The sequence below is a fragment of the Cervus canadensis genome, chromosome 2 (genome assembly GCF_019320065.1).
Source record: "Cervus canadensis isolate Bull #8, Minnesota chromosome 2, ASM1932006v1, whole genome shotgun sequence".
Classification (NCBI taxonomy): Eukaryota; Metazoa; Chordata; class Mammalia; order Artiodactyla; family Cervidae; genus Cervus; species Cervus canadensis.
The window spans coordinates 8,736,641-8,760,537 of NC_057387.1; the positions used below are offsets into that span (position 1 = coordinate 8,736,641).

At 42.5% G+C, this 23,897-nt stretch overlaps 1 protein-coding gene across 1 annotated transcript in view; it reads left to right on the forward strand.

The window, feature by feature from the left end:
* The window catches only part of COPA (COPI coat complex subunit alpha), a 42,745-nt gene extending 24,596 nt beyond the window's left edge, over positions 1-18,149 (forward strand). Inside the window, exons 13-33 of the mRNA XM_043451796.1 lie at positions 61-136; positions 2,106-2,188; positions 3,265-3,404; positions 4,116-4,201; positions 4,317-4,455; positions 7,738-7,900; positions 8,002-8,148; positions 8,882-9,071; positions 9,194-9,289; positions 10,445-10,533; positions 10,697-10,820; positions 12,694-12,783; positions 12,951-13,060; positions 13,854-13,931; positions 14,098-14,166; positions 14,695-14,831; positions 15,059-15,245; positions 15,331-15,441; positions 15,976-16,137; positions 17,040-17,234; positions 17,488-18,149. Of these exons, the coding sequence (XP_043307731.1) occupies positions 61-136; positions 2,106-2,188; positions 3,265-3,404; positions 4,116-4,201; positions 4,317-4,455; positions 7,738-7,900; positions 8,002-8,148; positions 8,882-9,071; positions 9,194-9,289; positions 10,445-10,533; positions 10,697-10,820; positions 12,694-12,783; positions 12,951-13,060; positions 13,854-13,931; positions 14,098-14,166; positions 14,695-14,831; positions 15,059-15,245; positions 15,331-15,441; positions 15,976-16,137; positions 17,040-17,234; positions 17,488-17,547 (2,532 nt within the window). The 3' untranslated portion in view covers positions 17,548-18,149. The remainder of the gene's footprint in view (positions 1-60; positions 137-2,105; positions 2,189-3,264; positions 3,405-4,115; positions 4,202-4,316; positions 4,456-7,737; positions 7,901-8,001; positions 8,149-8,881; positions 9,072-9,193; positions 9,290-10,444; positions 10,534-10,696; positions 10,821-12,693; positions 12,784-12,950; positions 13,061-13,853; positions 13,932-14,097; positions 14,167-14,694; positions 14,832-15,058; positions 15,246-15,330; positions 15,442-15,975; positions 16,138-17,039; positions 17,235-17,487) is intronic.
* Positions 18,150-23,897: the final 5,748 nt, after the last annotated feature.

The following is a 23,897-nucleotide window of genomic DNA, read 5'->3' on the forward strand; positions in this document are numbered from 1 at the left end:
GAGTAAACTGGTATCTTGGGGACTCCTACTAACAATTTAATTTCTCCCATTCCTCTACAGAGAGCCAGCAATTTAGAAAACAGTACCTATGACTTGTATACCATCCCCAAGGATGCCGACTCCCAGAATCCTGATGGTAGGCATTCTCTTTGTGTACCCAGCTCTGCTCCTAGCTCTCCTCACCCAAATCATCTCTTCTCTTCAAGTTTTTCATTCCATCCCCAGGCCATGGCCACATCACTCATATCTGTTGGCAGGTGCTGCTGCCAATTGCATCAGAGGCGACCATGGTGTGAAATATTCATGTTCCTCCTCCATTTTATTACTCCAGCTAGATATATATATTTTATAATTTGGTTATTAGACACTCTCCATTTTCTCTTTCAGCACAGCATGTTATCCTAGTTTATTGTCAGCTGATATGACTTTCACCCTGGTAGTTTCATTTATTTAAAAATGTGGTTCCAATCTTGCAATGTCTCATCCTGGGACTAGGGATTTATGCTCTCCCATCCATATCCAGATCCGATTTGCTTCCTTTTGCATGTCAAAACGATGAGGCTGTTAACAGCCCCACACCCCACCAGGGATCCCAGGATCCAGCTGAGACCCTGCCTACCTCTTCCATCACCACCATCCCTTGTTAATGTCCTTACCATTAGCACTTGCTGACAAAACATTCTCAGAATAGATTCGAGTCTCGTTTATGCTTCCTTTAGTGTACTTCCTCCAGTTGATTTGTAGGTCAGAGGCGTGTGCCTCAGGTCCCTACTCTTAACAGCATACTTTCATTATATTTTAGACCCCATCAACAGAATCTGAGAGATATTTTGCTAGTTCTGCCCTATTGTGGGTGCTCCTGTGTCATTATTGCTGCTAATATGACCACTTCTGTAAGTGTGGTCATGGTGAGAAGAGAGAAAACCTATATGTCTTTGGTATCCATAAATCAAAAGTCTCCCTTATAAAGTAAACAGTTGAGCCATTTCTGACCAATTTTTTTAATTTGGTCCCTGCTTATCTATCCCCTTGCTTCCTTTCCCCATCTGTTTATAGTTAGTAGAGTCTAAAATATTTTTGCTTTCTCTTATAACCACTTGTATTTTCTCCTTTACATTTTATGAGGGAGATGATAATTATTAAAGGAATAAAGATACAGCCTGATGATAGGGGGCATAGAGGAAGAGAAAGAGCAAAAGCTTGAATAATGTGGTTCTCCAGCCCCTGGAAAATGGGACTGTTGGTTGTGATAATAATTTTGTTAAAATTGCCTGAGATCTCTGGTTGTCAAGGGGTGGCCTGGCAAGGCTGGCCAGTGTGTATTGTCCAGTGTCCTGCTGATACTAATAGATAAGAGTATTTAGTGCATCCTTCTGTGTATCCCCTTTGAAGTTTCCCAGAGGGTGGAGTGCCTATTTAGAATTCCAACTAGTCAGTGAAATACCTGGAAACTGAGAAACATTTTGTAACTTTCTTCCTGGTATTAAGAAGGATTGATTGACATTAATGGAGCAAAAACTTGGTGCAAAATTCTGCCCAGTGTAAAGTAATTAGCCTCCAACTAATAAAAATAAATGGAAAAAAAAAAATTCTGCCCAGCATAGAGCTGCCTGGATTGAGTCAGGAACTCTGTGCCCCACCCTGCTCTACTAGGAGGTCTGTATTTGCATGTTAAAGCAGCAGAGCAGCTGGGTCCTGGAGAGAGAGCTGTGTCTCTGCTCTAGCTTGCTGAGATAGGAGGTCCAAGATACTCACAGGCTGCTTGCTTTGTGCCACAGCTTGGCCAGAGAGGCCCTGCTCATTAGCTTGATGGAGTGTGCTGTCTCCCAAGATGGGTGGTCCTTCTCTGCCAGTATGTGGTGTTGGCTCAAATCACTTGGCCTAGAGAAAAGAGGCTTGGCAGGGGTAGAGGTTGGAGTTTGGAGGGGACTGGTGGGGAAAAGTCCCTGACAATAGCCTCAGGTTATGGCTGAATTAGTTAGGAAGCAGCTGAACTGGCAAAGCCAACATGGCAGCCAGCAAGACTGGCAGCTTCATGGCACCTGCCTGTGTCACCTGCCAGTAGCTTACCACATGCTCCTGCCCTTTGGTTTTGTTCTTCTCAGCTCCTGAAGGGAAGCGGTCCTCAGGCCTGACAGCTGTTTGGGTTGCTCGAAATCGGTTTGCTGTCCTAGATCGGATGCATTCGGTGAGTTAAGACTAAAAAGGGAAGCTAATTTGGGGAGTGTGGTGGCAGTGACCTTTGTATTGCGAAATAAAGAGCATGATTTTTCTCTTATTCTCCCTTGGGCAGCTGTTTTCCTTGTGTATTGGCTTCTTTCTCCTAAAGAAAGCGAAAGTGTTAGTCCCTTAGCTGTGTCCCCACGAAGACAACAAAGTGTTAGTCCCCTTTGCCACCCCACGGACTGCAGCCTACCAGGCATCTCTGTCCATGGGATTCTCCAGGCAAGAAGAAGTAGGAGTAGGTAACCTTTCCCTTCTCCAGGGGATCTTCCTGACTCAGGGATTGAACCCACGTCTTCTGTACTGCAGGCAGATTCTTTACTGTCTGAACCACCAGGGAAGTCCTCTTTCTCCTTAGTTCTACCCCATACCCCTTGGGGAAAAAAGGCCTTAAAACTGATTTGATTGGGCGGAGGATCACTGTGGCTCTGGGCTTAAGAACCAAACTAAACTCACTCTTGATAACACAGGAGCCAAAAAACACCAAATTTGAAATAGGTGAGCTGGGAAGTCCCTGGAGATGGACTTGGTGCTTTTACTGCCGGGGCCAGAGTTCAGTCCCTGGTCAGAGAACTAAGATCCCGCAAGCCATGCAGCTTGGGCCTGTCCCCCCAGCCCCACCTCCTGCCCCAAATAGGTGAGCTGGGTAAGGAGTAGATCCTCTGCCTTATCCTACTACATCCATTGGTACTTAAAATGTAATGGATTCTAAAAAAGTTAAGCAAAACTCTGTCGAGAAAATATTTAACAAAACTTTAAGCCCCAGAAGTGCTGTGTTCTCTCTCTGGTTGATTAAGGAATTCAGATTTTAGTTAGACTTCTCAGAATATTTCAATTGAAGAAAAAATAAAAGCTATTAAGACCCTATCAAGAGTATCTTAGCTAGAGTGGTCTATATATAGTGGTGATTGACCTGCATAGCCAGAAAAAAAACCAAAATACTTGGTTTATCAAAGCTGAGGAATAATTGCTAAGGGACATTGTCACCTGTCATCATCTTACATGTATTCCTCTTAACCCCACCTTTTATACTCATTTCAGCTTCTGATCAAAAATCTGAAGAATGAGATCACCAAAAAGGTACAGGTGCCTAACTGCGACGAGATTTTTTATGCTGGCACAGGCAACCTCCTGCTTCGAGATGCAGAATCCATCACGCTCTTTGATGTACAGCAGAAGCGGTAACATGTCAGATGTCCCTAAGCAGACAGGTTTATTGTGGGGGCTAGTGGAAGTCCTTAGTGGGAGCTTTTTTCCCCAAGTGAGTTTGACTTGTGGCTTGGCCACTTCTTGTGCTATAATTCCAAGGCTCTCACCACTTTTTTCCTTCTGTGATCACCCTCCATCCTGTATACACACACACAAGCGTTACAAGGGGTTTGTTAATTTGTTTTCAGAGCATTTATCTGAAGAAAGATTGCTCTTGGGACTTAGAATAATAGGATCACAGGAATGAATGGCATAGTTCCTATATTTAAAGGCGCTTATGGTGTGCAGTGGTGAAAATAGACATACACAAGTTCCTAATAACATGTGGGAGTGAGGGTCAGGGAATTGAGGAAGGTGGAAGTGTACAGTGTGAGCCAAAATATTTGTCACAGAACTGTGATACAAAAATGCTTATTTGGTATTATTTTAAGAAATTGGAGGGGGGAAATTAGAGGGAGAACGGATACATATGGCTGAGTCCCTTTGCTATTCACTTGAAACTGCCACAACATTGTTAATCAGCTATACCCTGGTACAAAATGTTTTTGGTGTTAAAAATTTAATTAAATGCTAAAAACAAAAAGAAATTAGGGTTTACATTAATTTGGAGGTGAAAAGGAGGTAGGTCATCACCTGGGACAAGGGGTCAGGCCCACTCAGGTTTGCCCTTCTCTCGGTCCCAGGACTCTGGCATCTGTGAAGATTTCCAAGGTGAAATATGTTATCTGGTCAGCAGACATGTCCCATGTAGCACTACTGGCCAAACATGGTAAGTCTTCATTATATCCACCCTGATTTAGAGACCAGCCCCTCCCTCCCCATCCCTGCCAGCCTACTTCACTCACCCTGTCCAGCAGAGCACTCATGTCCTATGCCTCTTACAGCCATTGTGATCTGTAACCGCAAACTGGAGGCTCTGTGTAACATTCATGAGAACATTCGTGTCAAGAGTGGGGCCTGGGATGAGAGTGGGGTATTTATCTATACCACAAGCAACCACATCAAATATGCTGTCACCACTGGGTAAGTTAATTATCTGAAATACAGAATGGGAGAAAGTGGCTTCTTAAAATCACTATCCTGTCTCAAGAGACATACTGAAGTCCTCCTTGAACTGTCTTTATGGAAAAGCATTGTTTGGCATATATGTGCTGAAGGCATCAGAACATTCTTTTTTCAGCTCGTTTAAAATTGTGTGAAATATGACACAAATATAGAAAATTATATAGATTATAATTATATGAAATAGCAAACAGTTATATAATGAACATCTGTGTAACTGCCACCCAAGTTAAGAAGTAGAAGATTTCCCTTTGCTGTGTGGTCCCTATTGATCACAACCCTGTCTCTTCACCACACAAAGAATGTTATTCTGACTTTTATGATAATTTCTTTCTTGCTTTTCTTTGCAACTTTATCACCATTATTTTATCATTAAAATAAAGATTTAATTTTGCCTGCTTTTGAACTTCATATTAATTAAATCATGCTGAATATATTATTTCATATTTTGCTTGTTTTGCTCAATATATTGTTTGTAAGATTCATCCATGTTATAGCTCTAATTTATGTATTTTCATTGTTGTATAATACTCTGTTATATGACTATAGCACAGTTTATCAGTTCTATGCTAGACCGATAGTTGGGTGGTTTCTAGGTTTTGGCTGTTAGAAACGATGTTCTTTTTTTTTTTTCTGTGACTGATAGATTAGGTTAGTACTTCTAATTCCCAAGGAGTTATGAAATGGTCAAAGAGACCGAAAAGTTTGACCGAGAAAGGAGAGTTCAGTCCACACGCTTTGCCCATTTCTGATCGGTTCCCGAAGGAGACATTGGTTGCCTCTTGGCGTTGGCAGATCAGTATAAACCCCCGACAGGTTTCTGCCGTAAGCCTTATGAGGTCGGCGGGAACCACAGAGCAGGGCTCCTCACTTGCTTCGCGCAGGGCGTTTCGTTCATTCACACAAACACACCGTAGAGTTAGTAAAGTAAGGCAGAAAACGTGTTCACTAGGAGAACAAAGAACTAGAGCCCCAAACATCCTTACCTTGTCCTGAAGGATCCCGGACGAGCCCCCAAGATGAAAGGTTGTTGCTGAACAATAAGATGCGGGATTCTTGGCCTCCGGAGGAGACGAATTCAATCTGGGGCCAGAGACGAGGCTGGATCGCTCAGAGCTTTTGTGTAATAAAGATTTATTAAAGTATAAAGGACATAGAGAAAGCTTCCGACATAGGCATCAGAAGGGGGCAGAAAGAATACCCCGAAATGATGTTCTTTTAAACTTTCTTATATGTGCTCTGGTTCATACGCACATATGTTGCTCTAGGGTGTTTTCTCGAGCAGAATTGCTGGGTCAGAGAACATGCTTATCTTCACATTTGCTCAATCATGTGAAAGAGTGGTTTTAGCAATTTGCATGCCCCTCCAGCATTGTATGAAAGTTTCCTTGCTTGTCACCCTGGCCAGCACTTGCCTTTGTCAGACTCATTTTTGACTGGCAGATATGTGATGTATTTTGTAATTTTACGTTTCTATTATCTGATTCCCAAGGAGATTGGACAACTTTTTTTATTTAGCTATCCATCAGTATTTCCTTTTCTGTGAATTTTGTTCAAGGGTTTTATCCTTCATTTAAATAAGTTATCCTTATTCTTTTATTATAGGAATTCTTTATTTGAATATCGCTCCTTTGTGACAGCAATGTATTGCAAATACTAATATCACCTCGCATTCTGCTGCATATTTTTTGATTCTTTTGAGGTCCTTTAATGAACAGAAGTTCTTAATGTAGTTGAGTTTATGCATCTAATCGTTTATGGATATCAAGTTTTGTGTCCTATTTAAGAAATCTTTATTGACTCCAAGATCATAAGAACATTCTTTTACCTTTTCCTATGACAACTTTATAGTTTTGCCTTTTGCATCTAGGTCTGTAATCTACCTGAAGTTGATTTTTGTATATGGCGTAAGGTGTAGGGGGCTCAGCTTTACTTTTTCATAAGGACACTCAGTTTTGTACCAACATCATGTATTGAAAAATACCAACTTTTCCCCATAGTTATGCAGAGCCATCTTTGTGATATATGAATCATGTTTACAGAAATGCAGAGATCTGTTTTCTTGTGGTCTTTTGTCTATCTGTGATTGAATTCTGCACTGTCTTGAGTATTATAGTTTTGTAAGTCTTTACATCTGATAAAAGAAAGTGAAAGTGTTAGTCTCTCAGTTGTGTCTGACTGTTTGTGACTCTGGGGGCTATAGCCCCCAGGCTTCTCTGTCCATGGAATTCTCCAGGCAAGAATATTGGAGTGGGTTGCCATAGTAGGTCCACAGATCTTTTCCACTTTTAGTTATTAGGCTATTTTCAAATAATTTGAACTTCTCTATTGTATTTTTGTTTTCTATTTCTTAATTTCTACTATTGGCTTTATTTTTTTCCAAGTATTTTCTTTGTTTTAACTTTTAAGAGAACAGTAAAATTTTTGAGGTGGATACTTACTAATTTTTAGTCTTTTCCCTAATATTAAACACATAGAACTCATTAATTTTTGAGTATTCTTCTAATGTGTGTGTACTTAACACTATAAATTATACTTCAAGTATTGTGTTAGCTATAGTCATAAGTTTTCATTTGTAAACTTTTAATTTTCATTTAGTTTAAAACATTACATGCTTTGCATCATTTCTTTGTATGTCAGAAGTCTTCACATGTACCTGTCTTCTACTTTCACTTATAGCTTATAAGGAAGGATTTAACTGTTCATAGTGGTCTAGTGGGGCTTCCCTGGTGACTCAGCGGTAAAAGAATCTGCCTGCAGTGCAGGAGATCCGGGTTCAATCCCTGGGTCTGGAAGATCCCCTGGAGGAGGGCATGTCAACCCAATCCAGTACTCTTCCCTGGAGAATCCCATGGACAGAGGAGTCTGACAGGCTACAGTCCCTAGCATCACAGAGTAGCAGCAGTGGTCTAGTGATTATATATCAGAACTTCGGATTTTTAACTTTCAGGTCTGGTTCTGATAGTTCTGATAGCTGTGTCTCTTAGATCCTAGAGTATTAACTTATGAAGAGAAATCATCTGCCCCACCTTTTCCCACTTCACACAAGAGAATAAAATAAAAGTAAGTCTGGCATTTAGTTCTGCTCTTTTTTGACTTACTTTGCATCTATACCATTGTTCAAATGGCACTTGAGAAAGGGGTAATAAGAAGATAAAAGACTAGGTCCGAGACTTGTCTTACTTTATAGGCTGGATTACCCATGCATTTGTTGAAAATTGTGCTCTGTAACTCTTACTCTAGGGACTATGGGATCATCCGAACTCTGGATTTACCCATCTATGTCACGCGGGTGAAGGGCAACAATGTATACTGCCTGGACAGGGAGTGTCGTCCTCGCGTGCTCACCATTGATCCCACTGAGTTCAAGTTCAAACTGGCCCTGATCAACAGAAAGTATGATGAGGTATGAAATGAGGGAGCATATTAGGAGTATTGAGAGGGGCAGTGCTCCTTTTTTCCTGTAAATGATCTCTCTTTCCTGCCTACCCCACCCCAAATGTCTAGGTGCTACACATGGTGAGGAATGCCAAACTTGTAGGCCAGTCTATCATTGCTTATCTTCAGAAGAAGGGATATCCTGAAGTGGCACTGCATTTCGTCAAGGATGAAAAAACTCGCTTCAGTCTGGCACTGGAGTGTGGAAACATTGAGGTGAGAGAAGTGGGGTTATAAGCCCCATATTGTTTAGAGGAGGTGAAGGGGTTACGGAGGCCTTGGGAAGACATTATTCTGGACTTGCTTCTTCAGTCAGTGTAATGAATTTTAGGATTTTTTAAGTTGTTGAGCCATCTTCCTGTTGCTTATTTGCCCATTTTTGCTTCTGCCACAGCATTTCTACTGTTGTTGTCATTCTGAGTTAGTCTGAATTCAATAACTTTTACAACGGAACCATGATAGCATAGAATTTGAAAAATCTCATTGTTTCCTTGACATTGATTTTCTGATTGGCTGCTTGGATGAAGGAACATTTACTAAATGTTGAGGCCAGAGTCTGTAAACATTATTTTTAACTGGGCAGAAATAGTTCTGAACTTCGTTCTTCCATTACTTCTTCTGAGGAGCCACGTGGTTCTTTAGACCTGGCAGATAGGAAATATGATAGCTAAGCAAGAATTGACTGTATGGAATCAGCAACTGCTAGGTGATTTTGTTGTAAATTTCTGAGGAGGAGGATAATGTGATGTAATACTTCCATCCATGGATCCTAAGGGATCCTATTTGTTGATTGACTTTTCAGTAGAATGACTGAAAGCAAAGCTAGGCGGAATGACGTATAAAGAGTTGCTTGGGAGATTTATTTAGAGATGGACATTTTGACTGCAGACCCTGGTTTTCAGTCATAATAACCTCCAACTTCTTAACTCTAATCCTGGGGATTCTTTAGATTGCTCTGGAAGCAGCCAAAGCACTGGATGACAAGAACTGCTGGGAAAAGCTGGGAGAGGTGGCCTTACTACAGGGGAACCACCAGATTGTGGAAATGTGTTATCAGCGCACCAAAAACTTTGACAAACTTTCCTTCTTGTACCTTATCACTGGCAACCTAGAGAAACTTCGCAAGATGATGAAGATTGGTGAGACCCCAGAAACCAAGGATGGGAAGAGGGATCCTTGTGGGGAGGAAGACGGCAAATAGAGGCAAGAGAGAACTTGAGAGAGAAGACCTAACTTAGTGCCTCTTATTTTCTTGGTGCAGCTGAGATCCGAAAGGACATGAGTGGCCATTATCAGAATGCCCTGTACCTGGGAGATGTGTCCGAGCGGGTGCGGATCCTGAAGAACTGTGGGCAGAGTAAGTGTCCAGCACTCACATGGGGTGGGGGGCAGCCTTAGGAAGTACTTTCTTTATGGCAAGTTATTCATGTATAGTGGTGAGGGGGTTTCCTTCATTGCACATTTTTCAGAAGAAACCGCATGCTCCTACCATGCTCAGAAGACTTGCTTCAAAGCCAGATGGAGGGACAGCCAGAAAATATAGTTTGTCTAGACACTGGTAGGAAAATAGCTAATATCATGGGGAAAGGGGGTTTTAAAAGGTCCTGGAGCAGATACTATAGTAAATGTAGTTGGTTGAATGCCATTAGAGTTTTATTATTTACTTCAAGTCTGGGGGTTTTACTCATATATTAATTTATTTTATATTTAAGGGATATTTTTTGAGAACCCACTATATATACCAAGCATTACACTAGCACTTGAGATACGTTAGGGAATAAGAAAGGTGAAAGATGTGGTTTGGACCAAGGTGCTACCTGTGAACAGCTGACCAATGGTCAGATTTGGCATATATTTTAAAGGTTGAATCAACATAATTTGTTGACGGGGACTGATATGGGATGTGAAAGAGAAAGGAATGAGTTCTCAAGGTTCTTGTTAACACAGATAGAACTTAAGGATAAGCAACTGCTTTAGTTATTTATTGCTGTATAGCTAGTTACCCAAAACAATAGTTAGAACAATAAACACTGATTATCTCAGTTTGCAGCAGGACTTACCTGAGTGCCTCTGGCTCACTGTCTTTCATTAGGCTGCAATCAAGGTGTTGGCCAAGACTGTAGACTTCTCAAGGCTCAAGTGGAGGAGGATCCACTCCCATGTTCACTGTGTGGCTGTGGGCAAGCCTTGGGTCCTCACTGGCTATTTGCTGAAGACGTCAGTTTTCTGCTATGTAGGCTTTTCCATAGGGCAGTTCACAGCATGGCAGCTGGTTTCCCTTAGAGCAGGTGGGGGCACCTCGGATGAAGCCGTATCTTTGTATCCTAATTTCAGAAATGACATCCCATCATTTCTCCCACGTGCTGTGCATTAGAAGTGAGTCATTAAGTCCAGCCCACACTTAAGGGAAGTGGATTATGCCAGGACTTGAATACCAGGAGGCTGACATTAGGACGCTGATGGGGGTACACTTGGAAATGTACCTTTACCACAAAGTCTGTTTTCTTCACAGAGTCACTGGCCTATCTCACAGCTGCTACCCACGGCTTAGACGAAGAAGCTGAGAGCCTGAAGGAGACATTTGACCCAGAGAAGGAGACAGTGAGTCTTTACGTAAAGTGTCTCTGATTACAGGATTAACTCTGATATCTTGGGACTATTTAAACCTACAAATGTCACTCCCACTGAGATTAAAGGAAGCGCCACAACCTCCCCTACAATGTTCCTGAGAGCTGACTGCTTTTAACCTTCATCTGCCTTCCAGATCCCAGACATTGACCCTAATGCCAAGTTGCTTCAGCCACCTGCACCTATCATGCCGTTGGATACCAACTGGCCCTTACTGACTGTATCCAAAGGGTTCTTTGAGGGCTCCATTGCCAGTAAGGGTAAATGTCCACTTCGTCCGTAATGTTTTTGTTGTGTGCTTGTTTTGTGAGAAACTGTTCTAGAGAGTACCCTTAGCCATTCTGTCCTTTCCACCTGTTCTTTTTTCTGTGTGATGCCTCATGGAGCACTGAGTTATTGTACAGTCTTTTAAAAACTAAATAAAAGCATGCTGAGATCATGAAAATTCAGAAACTAGGAGGGAAAGAGGTCTCTTAGTTCATGCCTCTAACAACCACTGTTAACTTTTGGTGTATTTTCTTAGGTTTTACCATATATGTAGTCATACTCTCCATTCTGTGTTTTATCATTCATGACATACAATCTTAAGATACAAACCTCAGCTACCTTGATTCTGTCATGTGAGTATACCCACTGCCACTCTTACCTTTACACTGTTTTCTTGGAAAAGTCTACTGATTTGTTTATTCTGAGTTTCTTGGCAACTAAGAGCCTATCTAAATAGACCTTGGGCATTTTGTGCCCAGTGCTGCTCTTTCCTTCACATTCTCCTCTCTCACCTTCATCCTCATGCCCTGTATACACATTCAGTTCAGTTCAGTTCAGTTCACTCACTCAGTCGTGTCCGACTCTTTGAGACCCCATGAACCACAGCACGCCGGGCCTCCCTGCCCATCACCAACTCCCGGAGTCCACCCAAACCCATATCCATCGAGTCGGTGATGCCATCCAACCATCTCATCCTCTGTCGTCCCCTTCTCCTCCTGCCCCCAATCCCTCCCAGCATCAGGGTCTTTTCAAATAAGTCAGCTCTTTGCATGAGGTGGCCAAAGTATTGGTGTTTCAGCTTCAGCATCAGTCCTTCCAATGAACACCCAGGACTGACCTCCTTTAGGATGGACTGGTTGGATCTCCTTGAGTCTCCAAGGGACTCTCAAGAGTCTTCTCCAACACCACAGTTCAAAAGCATCAGTTCTTCGGCGCTCAGCTTTTTTTATAGTCCAACTCTCACATCCATACATGACCACTGGAAAAACCATAGCCTTGACTAGACGGACCTTTGTTGGCAAAGTAATGTCTCTGCTTTTTAATATGCTGTCTAGTTTGGTCATAACTTTCCTTCCAAGGAGTAGGCGTCTTTTAATTTCATGGCTGCAGTTACCATCTGCAGTGATTTTGGAGCCCAGAAAAATAAAGTCAGCCACTGTTTCCACTGTTTCCCCATCTATTTGCCATGAAGTGATGGGACCGGATGCCATGATCTTAGTTTTCTGAATGTTGACCTTTAAGCCAACTTTTTCACTCTCTTCTTTCACTTTCATCAAGAGGCTTTTTAGTTCTTCTTCACTGTCTGCCATAAGGGTGGGGTTATCTGCATATCTGAGGTTATTGACATTTCTCCCTGCAATCTTGATTCCAGCTTGTACTTCCTCCAGCCCAGCGTTTCTCATGATGTACTCTGCATATAAGTTAAATAAGCAGGTGACAATATACAGCCTTGACGTACTCCTTTTCCTATTTGGAACCAGTCTGTTGTTCCATATACTGTGTATACACATGTACTGTGTTGTTACATGTATACACAGTAGTGGTGCTAATTTACCAAAGATCTCAACAAGAAATGCCAAGAATTGGTACAGAAGGCTGGTTAGTAAAAGATTATTTAAGAGGCAGTTTTTGGTAGCAGGAAGGTCAGTTGTTTTCATCTCTCTTCTACTCCTTCGTTCTGTGAAACCTATGCTAACCTGCAAGTTAGCATAACATAGATACTACAAAAACAAATAATAAACAAAAACAGTAAGTAGACAAAGCATTGGCACCTCCTTCTGTAAGGATACATCTTGCCTGCAGAGGAGGCCGTATGTCAGAGTTCACCGACTGTAACCAGCTCCTTTCTGTTCCTTCCCGCTGTAGGGAAGGGAGGCGCGCTGGCTGCTGACATTGACATTGACACTGTTGGCACTGAGGGCTGGGGAGAGGATGCCGAGCTGCAGCTGGATGAAGGTGAGATGCTCATCTCGGGCTGTTCTGGGCAGATGGGCTCCTTGGAGTGGGACTGGGTTGTGGCGCAATTCTGCAGGGTGCTGGACCATGGGATCCCAACATTTTTCTTGCCTTTGGCTAAAATTGTCATGTTGAAAATCTATTTTGTGCCTGGATTTTCCTTACAGATGGGTTTGTGGAGGCCACAGAAGGTTTGGGGGATGATGCTCTTGGCAAGGGACAAGAAGAAGGAGGTGGCTGGGACGTGGAAGAAGATCTGGAGCTCCCTCCTGAGCTGGTAGGTGGAATTCTCACCCTTGTATGGTTCTCTTCATTTCCCCCTGTGGAGGCCAGCAGCCTTGTCACCCCCTAACCCCTGTCCTAAGGACCCCAAAAGGGAGATCTAGATCCTCCTAGTCTGCTCATCTCCCATTTGAAAGCTAGAAGAGCATAACTAGGGTTGTGCAGTGGCAGCTTATGAAAAGGCAGCAAGCTTTTTTGTCTGAATTGGAGCTTTTGGTATATAGTTTTTGTTACAACTACTGAAATTTCTACTATTGTGAGAATCTTCCTCCACAATCACCACCCCTCACCAGCAGAGGCTGGGAATAAGATAGAGTTTTGTTTAGCTTTATCAGGACAAATTGATGCTTTTGAAGCATCAATTGAAGAATTGATGCTTTTGAACTGTGGTGTTGGAGAACTCTTGAGAGTCCCTTGGACTGCAAGGAGATCCAGCCAGTCCATTCTAAAGGAAATCGGTCCTGAATATTCATTGGAATGACTGATGCTGAAGCTGAAATGCCAATACTTTGGCCACCTGATGCGAAGAGCTGACTCACTGGAAAAGACCCTGATGCTGGGAAAGATTGAAGGTGGGAGGAGAAGGGGACGACAGAGGATGAGATGGCTGGATGGCATCACCGACTCAATGGACATGAGTTTGAGTAGACAGGAGGTGGTGATGGACAGGGAGGCCTGGCGTGCCGCAGTCCATGCGGTCGCAGAGTCGGACATGACTGCACGACTCAACTGATCAGGACAAATAGCTTGAATGGCTTAAAAACGGACTCATTTCTTTTTTTCCCTAGGATATACCCCCTGGGGCAGCTGGTGGGGCTGAGGATGGGTTCTTTGTGCCCCCAACCAAGGGAACCAGCCCAACTCAGGTAAGCAGAGAAATACAGCCCTGTAGGGGTAAGTGTTTCTGAGGTGGCTATGCTTGATTACATGTGTAAAGAATACTGACACTCTTCTGTTACAGATACAGAGTAGGATTGTTGGGAAGAGAAAGAACAAAATTTCACTTGTCTTGGGTTTTCTGTTCCTTGTTAGATCTGGTGTAATAACTCTCAGCTTCCAGTTGATCACATCCTGGCCGGCTCTTTTGAAACAGCCATGCGAGTGAGTCTTAAAGTTACCTTGGCTTTCACTGAATGTGCCTGGGGTCCCAGGGGGATGGCTGACTCATCCTAACCAGTTGGAAATTATTATACCCACAGGGGCAGAGGTGTATATGTATCATGGGAGCCCTTGGTGTTCCTCTTATCTGCTTTCAGTGTGGCTTAGTAATCTCTTCAAGTGGATTCTTCTAGCCATTTTTCACTGGTTTATAGCCTGCTTTCTGGCTCACATCAGTGAAGTCAGCACCCCTTCACCCCTTCATGAACAGGTGTATGTTCTGAACACTAAGCCATGTGCTATGGTAGCAATAACAGTACCAACAGTGCAGCAACCACTAACATTTAATGTTGACTGTTTGCCAGTTACTGTCATGAATGCTTTATGGGTATTATTAAATGAAGTAGATCATAATTAAATATAATTTATTGATGAGGAACCAAGTAGAGAGAACTTAAATATCTTGCCCAGGGTCAATTAGGTTTTAAGTAGCAGAGCTCAGATCCTTGTTTCCTTCCTCTTGTATTCCAGCTCCTTCACGACCAGGTAGGGGTAACCCAGTTTGGCCCTTACAAGCAACTGTTCCTGCAGACCTATGCCCGAGGCCGTACCACCTATCAGGCTCTGCCCTGCCTGCCCTCCATGTATGGCTATCCTAATCGCAATTGGTAAGGGCCCTTGCTTCTCTCTGTTCCAGCCTGTGGTAGATATTTCAGATGTTAGCCTCAGGGAATATCAGCATTGTCCCAGAGCTGACGTTTCCTAGTAGGAAAAGATCTTTGGCTTGCCACTTATCCCTGGCTTTTTTCACTGTAGGCTGTTGTGATCATGTTTCCAGAGGAAGTTAGGTTGAGGTGGGCTCCTAATGATCCTGTCTTCTACTTTTCTCTTTCAGGAAGGATGCAGGGCCGAAGAACGGTGTCCCAGCTGTGGGCCTGAAGCTTAATGACCTCATCCAAAGGTTGCAGCTGTGCTACCAGCTCACCACCGTTGGCAAGTTTGAGGAGGCTGTGGAGAAGTTCCGTTCCATCCTACTCAGCGTGCCTCTGCTCGTGGTGGACAATAAACAGGAGATTGCAGAGGTGAGCGCCGTCTAGCTGCTTGTCAGAGTGCTGGGCACCCCCGAGTCTTGCATCTGTACCGTGGCCTTTTGTCCCCTCTCTCCAGGCTCAGCAGCTTATCACCATTTGCCGTGAGTACATTGTGGGTTTGTCCATGGAGATAGAAAGGAAGAAACTGCCCAAAGAAACTCTAGAACAGCAGAAGCGCATCTGTGAGGTAAGACCTCTGAGCAGTACAGAGGCATCCTCCCTTTTACCCTCTGAATGAATGAATAGTAAGTCACTTCAGTCGTGTCCGACTCGTTGCGACCCTCTGGACTGTAGCCCGCTAGGCTCTGTCCATGGGATTCTCCAGGCAAGAATACTGGAGTGGGTTGCCATTTCCGTCTCCAGGGGATCGTCCCCACCCAGCGATTGAACCAGGGTCTCTTAGCTCTCCTGCCCTGGCAGGTGGGTTCTTTACCACTAGTGCCACCTGGGAACCCTCTATGGAATCTGAATTCTTTAGGTCTCAGTATGGGAAGTAAGAGAAATTTGGGCCTGTTTCTGTGACAGTAGAATGTTTCTCCACCCTTCTTCCTCATCCCATAAGTTCTCTATAATTAGGAGGCAGAAGCTTTCTCTGTTTTATAATCAGTCGGGTTTTTATTTGGTTGTTGTGTTGTGTTTTTAATGCACGTGCGACAACTTATAAATGATCTAGCCTAGCTTTAGCATCAGCCTGACATATGTTCCTCCTTTTGTCCACCAGATGGCAGCCTATTTCACCCACTCAAACCTGCAGCCAGTGCACATGATCCTGGTGTTGCGTACAGCCCTCAACCTCTTCTTCAAGCTCAAGAACTTTAAGACTGCTGCCACCTTTGCCCGGCGCCTGTTGGAACTTGGGCCCAAGCCGGAGGTGGCTCAACAGGTATATGGGAACTCCTTCAATGAGCATAGGAGAACTAGATCTCCTCTTACACGGAGGGGGTCGAAGACTAATATTCTTGTCTCAGAAACAAAGTGCTGTATTACAGCATTATTCAAAAGAGCCAACAAGATGCCATCCTCTGTTTACATACAGAGGATGAGGACCTCTGTATGGCATGAGGACCCCCTTTTATTCCTGGAAACTAAACAAATACCTTATTCAGACATGGCTCCACTGTGAGAGTGTGACCTGTGACATCGAATAGCTCCTCTGTAGCTGAAAATCAGCCCTGAACTGTCCTTCAGTTCTAGGTTTCTCCTTACCAACACCAGTTGCCTCCATATATATACACGTCCCATTACTTGTGTTTTCTGAAAGCTTTTTTATTTGGGCAGTGAAAGCCAGTTTTAACCCTTTCATGGCCAACCGTGAGAATTCTCAGACTTAGTGGAGAAGTATGGGTCTAGTTGGGCTTCCCCTGTGGCTCAGCTGGTAAAAGAATCCACCTGCAATGCGGGAGATCTGGGTTCAATCACTAGGTTGGGAAGATCCCCTGGAGAAGGGAAAGGCTACCCACTCCAGTATTCTGGCCTGGAGAATTCCATGGACTGTATAGTCCATGAGGTCGCAAAGAGTCAGACATGACTGAGCGACTTTCACTTCACTTCACTATGGGTCTAGTTCCATAGGGCCACTTTGGAATAGAAAAGGAAAAACCCTGATAGAATAGGAATGGCAGTTACTACTCCTTCATATGACCTGTGCGGAGGACGTATTCTATATTCACTCAGTACAATTGCATCTTACATCAAAGAAACTACTAAACCATGGTGTTGAGGTCATTTGAGTTGTGATGTGCAGTTTTCAGTCCTTTTAAATAAAACATTCCTTCCCTCTCTTAGACCCGCAAAATCCTGTCTGCCTGTGAGAAAAACCCCACAGATGCCTATCAGCTCAATTATGACATGCACAACCCTTTCGACATCTGTGCTGCATCTTATCGGCCCATCTACCGTGGAAAGCCAGTGGAGAAATGTCCACTCAGTGGGGCCTGCTATTCCCCTGAGTTTAAGGGTCAGATCTGCAAGGTCACTACGGTAAGTACTGTCCTTGAGAAATGAATCTAGAATAGAGGGAAGGGGAAAGAAGGCATATTGGTCCTTTTGTTTCCTGTATTCCCGCCTCACACCTGAAGGCAATGACATTGGAGAAAGGTAGAACTTCTCCCCACCACTCCTTACCAATCAGTAACAATAACAAAGCACTCTCCTGTGCTCACTAGGAGTGCAGGGAGTAGACTCCCTAGGCTTCTCCCTCAAAAATCCCTAATTTTTTCTTCTTCTTCCACAGGTGACAGAGATTGGCAAAGATGTGATTGGTTTGAGGATCAGCCCTCTGCAGTTTCGCTGAGGCCCCTTTCTGTGTGTAGCATCAAACATCATGTTTTCCCGCGGAGACTCAGTCTTTATATTCTTCTAGCTCCTTCTTCCTTAATTACTCTTCATATTGGTGTTTAGTTCTCCCTCCCCTAAAATCTAATGTCCTTTTCTCTTCTTGTATGGCTAATCAAAGTGTCTAAACCTGATTTTTCTTTTTTGCCTCTGAGAACCTCTCATCTTCTCAAGGTAACTTATAGTTGTGGTCACAGTTAGCCTTGCCTTCCCAGCGTAGATCTTTCAAAGAACATTTGTGATGAACATTTAAATAGTAAATTCCTTCAATATTTATCCTTTCCCTTTCCACCCCATGTATATTTTTTGTTAGAAAGGAATGAGATGTAATAAATAAGATAGCATCTTTTACTCAGTCATAGCAAGCTCTTAGCCATCTCCATTTTCCTTGGGCATTTAAACTCCTAGGCAGATATAGCCTTTCTGTGCCCAGAAACTTAAAGTCTGAGAAGAAACTCTTTGTTTTCCCAGAAATACATATCACTTTTTGTTGATTTATTCTTTCCAAAGATTGTTCTTGTATTTTGTTTCTCACACGAAATAAAGTAGATTTTTATGAGAGTTTTGTGGCTTGTCATTTGTTTCCTGGACACTCTCACATTCCTCCTTACTGCATGTAGCTGCCCCATCAAAGCAGGTATCTTTCCTTCAATAATTATTTTTAATTCAGTTCAGTTCAGTTGCTCAGTCGTCATATCCGACTCTTTGCAACCCCATGAATCGCAGCACACCAGGCTTCCCTGTCCATCACCAACTCCCGGAGTTTACTCAAACTCATGTCCATCGAGTCGGTGATGCCGTCCAGCCATCTCATCCTCTGTCGTCCCCTTCTCCTCCTGCCCCCAATCCCTCCCAGCATCAGGGTCTTTTCCAATGAGTCAACATGAGGTGGCCAAAGTATTGGAGTTTCAGCTTCAGCATCAGTCCAGGACTGATCTCCTTTAGGATGGACTGGTTGTATCTCCTTGCAGCCCAAGGGACTCTCAAGAGTCTTCTCCAACACCACAGTTCAAAAGCATCAATTTTTTGGCACTCAGCTTTCTTCACAGTCCAATTCCTCACATCCATACGTGACCACTGGAAAAACCATAGCCTTGACTAGACGGACCTTTGTTGGCAAAGTAATCTCTGCTTTTTAATATGCTATCTAGGTTGGTCATAACTTTCCTTCCAAGGAGTAGGCATCTTAATTTCATGGCTGCAGTCACCATCTGCAGTGATTTTGGAGCCCAGAAAAATAAAGTCTGACACTACTTCCACTGTTTCCCCATCTATTTCCCATGAAGTGATGGGACCAGATGCCATGATCTTAGTTTTCTGAATGTTGAGCTTTAAGCCAACTTTCACTCTCCTCTTTCACTTTCATCAAGAGGCTTTTTAGTTCCTCTTCACTTTCTGCCATAAGGGTGGTGTCATCTACATATCTGAGGTTATTGATATTTCTCCCGGCAATCTTGATTCCAGCTTGTGCTTCCTCCAGCCCAGCGTTTCTCATGATGTACTCTGCATAGAAGTTAAATAAGCAGGGTGACAATATACAGCCTTGACGTACTCCTTTTTCTATTTGGAACCAGTCTGTTGTTCCATGTCCAGTTCTAACTGTTGCTTCCTGACCTGCATACAGGTTTCTCAAGAGGTCAGTCAGGTGGTCTGGTATTCCCATCTCTTTCAGAATTTTCCACAGTTTATTGTGTTCCACACAGTCAAAGGCTTTGGCACAGTCAATAAAGCAGAAATAGATGTTTTTCCAGAACTCTTGTTTTTTCGATGATCCAGCGGATGTTGGCAATTTGATCTCTGGTTCCTCTGCCTTTTCTAAAACCAGCTTGAACATCTGGAAGTTCACGGTTCGTGTATTTTTAATTACAAAGGTAGTAAATACCCATTGACTTTTTTTTTAAGTAAACTGCTGTGAGAATGGTAGAAGGCAAGTAGTTCCCTATTCCATTGTTGACTGTCACCTTCCATCTACTGCTAATTAGTAATACACTGTATATAGTACAACATAACTTTGATTGTCACGTAATAAGATTAATTTGGTAGAGTGATATAATGTACCTTTGATTAAAACATATACTGTCATTTCAAATTCATGTTTTCAATAAACAGTACATTTAGTTCAGAAATCAATAAATTTAGAAAGCTATTCAGTAATGTCTTCCTCCTCTGCTTTCCCTCAGCCACCCAGTTCTTATCACCTTCCCCAAAACAGGTAACTGCCGTTGTTAGCTTCCTTAAATCCTGCCAGAGGTTGTTTTTTAAATGTATATACAAGCAGATGTCAATGTGTTCTTCCCTATCCCCTTATTGTATCTAAATGGAAGCATACTACTTAAGGATTTTAAATTGCCTTTTTATTTTTTTAATTGCCTTTTTATTGATGGATATACTTATTGATTGATATTTGACTATTATAAACAGTGGTGCAATGAACATCTTGAACATACATTGTGTAGGTGGGGAAAGTGAGTCTGAGGATAAACTCCTATAATTGGGTGATTCCTACGTGAAAGAGTACAGGCCTTTGTATCTTTTTAGCTTTAAAAGATGCTTTCTTGGTACTTCCCTGGTGGTCCAGTGGTTAAGACTGTACTTCCACTCTATGGGGCCCAGGTTCAATCCCTAGTAGGGTAACTAAGATCTCACATTTAAAAAATTTTTTTTAAAAGATGCTTTCTTAAACATAGTATCCCCAAAATAAGTCTACCTTCTCACAAAATTTGGATACTAATTTCATAACAGTTTCTCAAGTTATAAACATTCTTACTGTAACCTAGGCAAGTTGATCATTTTGGTAAAAGTTTTTTTTAAGTTTAAGACTTATACTATAAAATTAGTTTTGCATATCAACATAAACATTCTGAACTAAGGAATATGAAAAAAGTGGACAATCCTCATGAAGCTTACATAATCTTAGTTCAGCTTAGATGTGTCCGACTCTTTGCCACCCCATGGACTGCAGCACGCCAGGCTTCCCTGTCCATCACCAACTGGGAAACAAAATGGATAAATGTGAAATAACTGAATACCAGACAAGAATTTGAAGCTGATTAATAAACAGTGGAGAACCAAAAATGTCCTTAATCAAGAGAGTGATACAAAGAAAAGGCTGTAAAATACTCCTTTGCAGCAGTGTTCACTATACATGAAAGGCAGGAGATGAGTAAATACTGAGATGAGGTGTTAGGCATTTCAGTAGTAAAGCAAGTTTTAATGGACTTCCCTGGTGGTACAGTGGATAGGAATCTGCCTGCCAGTGTAGGAGACACGGGATCAATCCCTGGTCTGGGAAGACTGCACATGCCACGGAACAATTAAGCCCATGCACCACAACCATTGAACCTGCACACCCAGAGCCTGTGCTCCGCAAGAGAAGCCATGCACCGCAGCTTAAGAGCAGCCCCCCCACTCTCCATAACTAGAGAAAGTGCGCACATCAACAAAGACCCCGTGCAACCAATAAATACATTTATAAAAAATAGTAAAGCAAGCTTAAGAAATAGGACAATCATGCTTATTTTCAACTCCATCCTAATTCATTTACTATCTGATACTTTCCTTATTATCATACTTGTATTACTATATTAATGTAAAGCCAATAGAAATACCTATAACATGTGCTTGTTATAACTACAGTTGTATTAGAGAGACACATGTAAGCAGTTTGGAGTTAACCTGGAATAGATGTTACAGCTGTTGGGGAGAAAGAGATTAATCAGGGAAGAATTAGATTACAGAAGTTTAGAAGTGAAAACAGCCTTAGAGTCAGCTTTCATGTTTTTTTTTATCATATTTGTAATATCAAATGTAATAATCATCCTCTTTTTTATCATATTTGTAAATATCATATTTGATATTTATAATATCATATTTGTATCCTAGAGTGGAGCAGGGTTTTGAACAAAGCAATTTAATAACAGAGTTGAGACTAGCATTTAGGTCTTCCGACTTCTAGTTCAGAGTGTTTTTCCCAAGTTACAGTACTTGTGCTTGGAAAATCACAGCAGGTTTTGCACAGGTATGACTTTAAAAGTATGTCCCCTAAATGTCAAGGAAAGAGTAAGTACCTAATCTGGTGCTTGACACAGTACTCAAGTGTGCTTAGGAAGCTAAGGATGAAAGTCATGAAGTGACTTTTTTCATTTAGATGTGGTTTCTCCCTTTTAAACTTTATGATACTTTATCCTGAATTCTTATAAGACAGTGACCTTGGCCATACTTATACTGTGTGTATGCCTATTCCTTCCTCTAGCCTAAGGCCCAGTCAACTACCTTAACAGCAAGGGCTGGCCTGATTTATCTCTCTGTCCTCCACAGTGCTCCACATAGGATCTTGAACAAGTAGATGCCCTCTAAGTAGTAAAGTAGGTTTGTCTAAAGCAGTTGATGCATTCTGGAAGATCTAAATAGAACAATTCCAGAAGAGGGAAGGGATGTCTGGAGTTGTCTTTATCTGAACTTTCCCAACTACACACGATTGACTTCTGTGTAAAGCAAAGGCTATAGGTCAGGGAAGTTCAGTTCAGTTGCTCAGTCATGTCCGACTCTGTGACCCCATGGACTGCAGCACGCCAGGCTTCCCTGTCCATCACCAACTCCCGAAGCTTGCTCAAACTCATGCCCATCGAGTCGGTGATGCATCCAACCGTCTCATCCTCTGTCATCCCCTTCTCCTGCCTTCAATCTTTCCCAGCATCAGGGTCTTTTCCAAGGAGTCAGTTCTTCATATCAGGTGGCCAAAGTATTGGAGTTTCGGCTTCAGCATCAGTCCTTCCAATCAATATTCAGGACTGATTTCCTTTAGGATTGACTGGTTGGATCTCCTTGCAGTCCAAGGAACTCTCAAGAGTCTTCTCCAACACCACAGTTCAAAAGCATCAATTCTGTGACACTCAGCTTTCTTTATACTCCAACTCTCATATCCATACATGACTACTGGGAAAACCATAGCTTTGACTAGATGGATCTTTGTGGCAAAGTGATGTCTCTGCTTTTTAATATGCTGTTTAGGCTGGTCATAGCTTTTCTTCCAAGGAGCAAGTGTCTTTTAATTTCATGGCTGCAGTCACCATCTGCAGTGATCCTGGAGGCCAGGAAAATAAAGTCTCTCACTATTTCTATTGTTTCCCATCTATTTGCCATGAAGATATGGGACCAGATGCATTATCTTAGTTTTCTGAATGTTGAGCTTTAAGCCAACTTTTTCACTCTCCTCTTTCACTTTCATTAAGAGGCTCTTTAGTTCTTCTTCCCTTTCTGCCATAAGGGTGGTGTCATCTGCATATCTGAGGTTATTGATATTTCTCCCAGCAATCTTGTTTCCAGCTTGTGTTTCATCCAGCCCAGCGTTTCTCATGATGTACTCTGCATAGAAGTTAAATAAGCAGGGTGACAATATACAGCCTTGGTGGATTCCTTTCCCGATTTGGAACCAGTCTGTTGTTCCATGTCCAGTTCAAACTGTTGCTTCTTGACCTGCATACAGATTTCTCAGGAGGCAGGTCAGGTGGCCTGGTATTCCCATCTCTTTCACAATTTTCCACAGTTTGTTGTGCTCCACACAGTCAAAGGCTTTGGCGTAGTCAATGAAGCAGAAATAGATGTTTTTCTGGTCAGGGAAGGGAACTCTACAGTAGCCTTTCTGCTTAATCCAAAGTCCAAGAGTCACTTTTCTACCAGATTTGATTAGACTAATATCGAGTTCTAAGTACTTCACCCTGTGATACTTTTAATGGGGTACAGGAAATGTGAGATAGCCAGTAGATTCTGCAGAGAAACATGCCTCCTTAGGATCTGAGAGAGCAAAGAGTAGACAATGAATGCCTAAATTTTAACCCCCAGCCCAGGAGCAAGGGATGCAGCAGTGAAGATGACGGATGAAAATCCTTGCCATCATCGTGTTTAAATTGCAAAGGACTTAAGGAGAGATAGAAATGATAAATAAGTAAAACATATAGTATGTCAGATAGAGGTAAGGGTTGAGAAAAATGGAGGGCAAGTGAGTAGGATTTATATATGTATGTGTGTGGGAGGGGTTGCAGTTTTATTTAGTGAGGCCAAAGAAGGCATTTCAGAGAAGATGACATGTGAGTAAAACACTGAAGGGAGAGAAAACTACCATGTTGGGTATGCTGTAACTGCCGTATTGATTACAAATGCACAGCTTCTGGTGGTTCGTAGGCAGTTTGTCCCAATTTGGCATATCCACAGCTCTGGAAAGAATAATAAGGAAGCCAGGTAATGTGGAAAGTTGAAAGAAAGGAAGCCAGGCCAGTTTAAAAAAAAAAAAAAAAAAACCTGGCAGAAGGT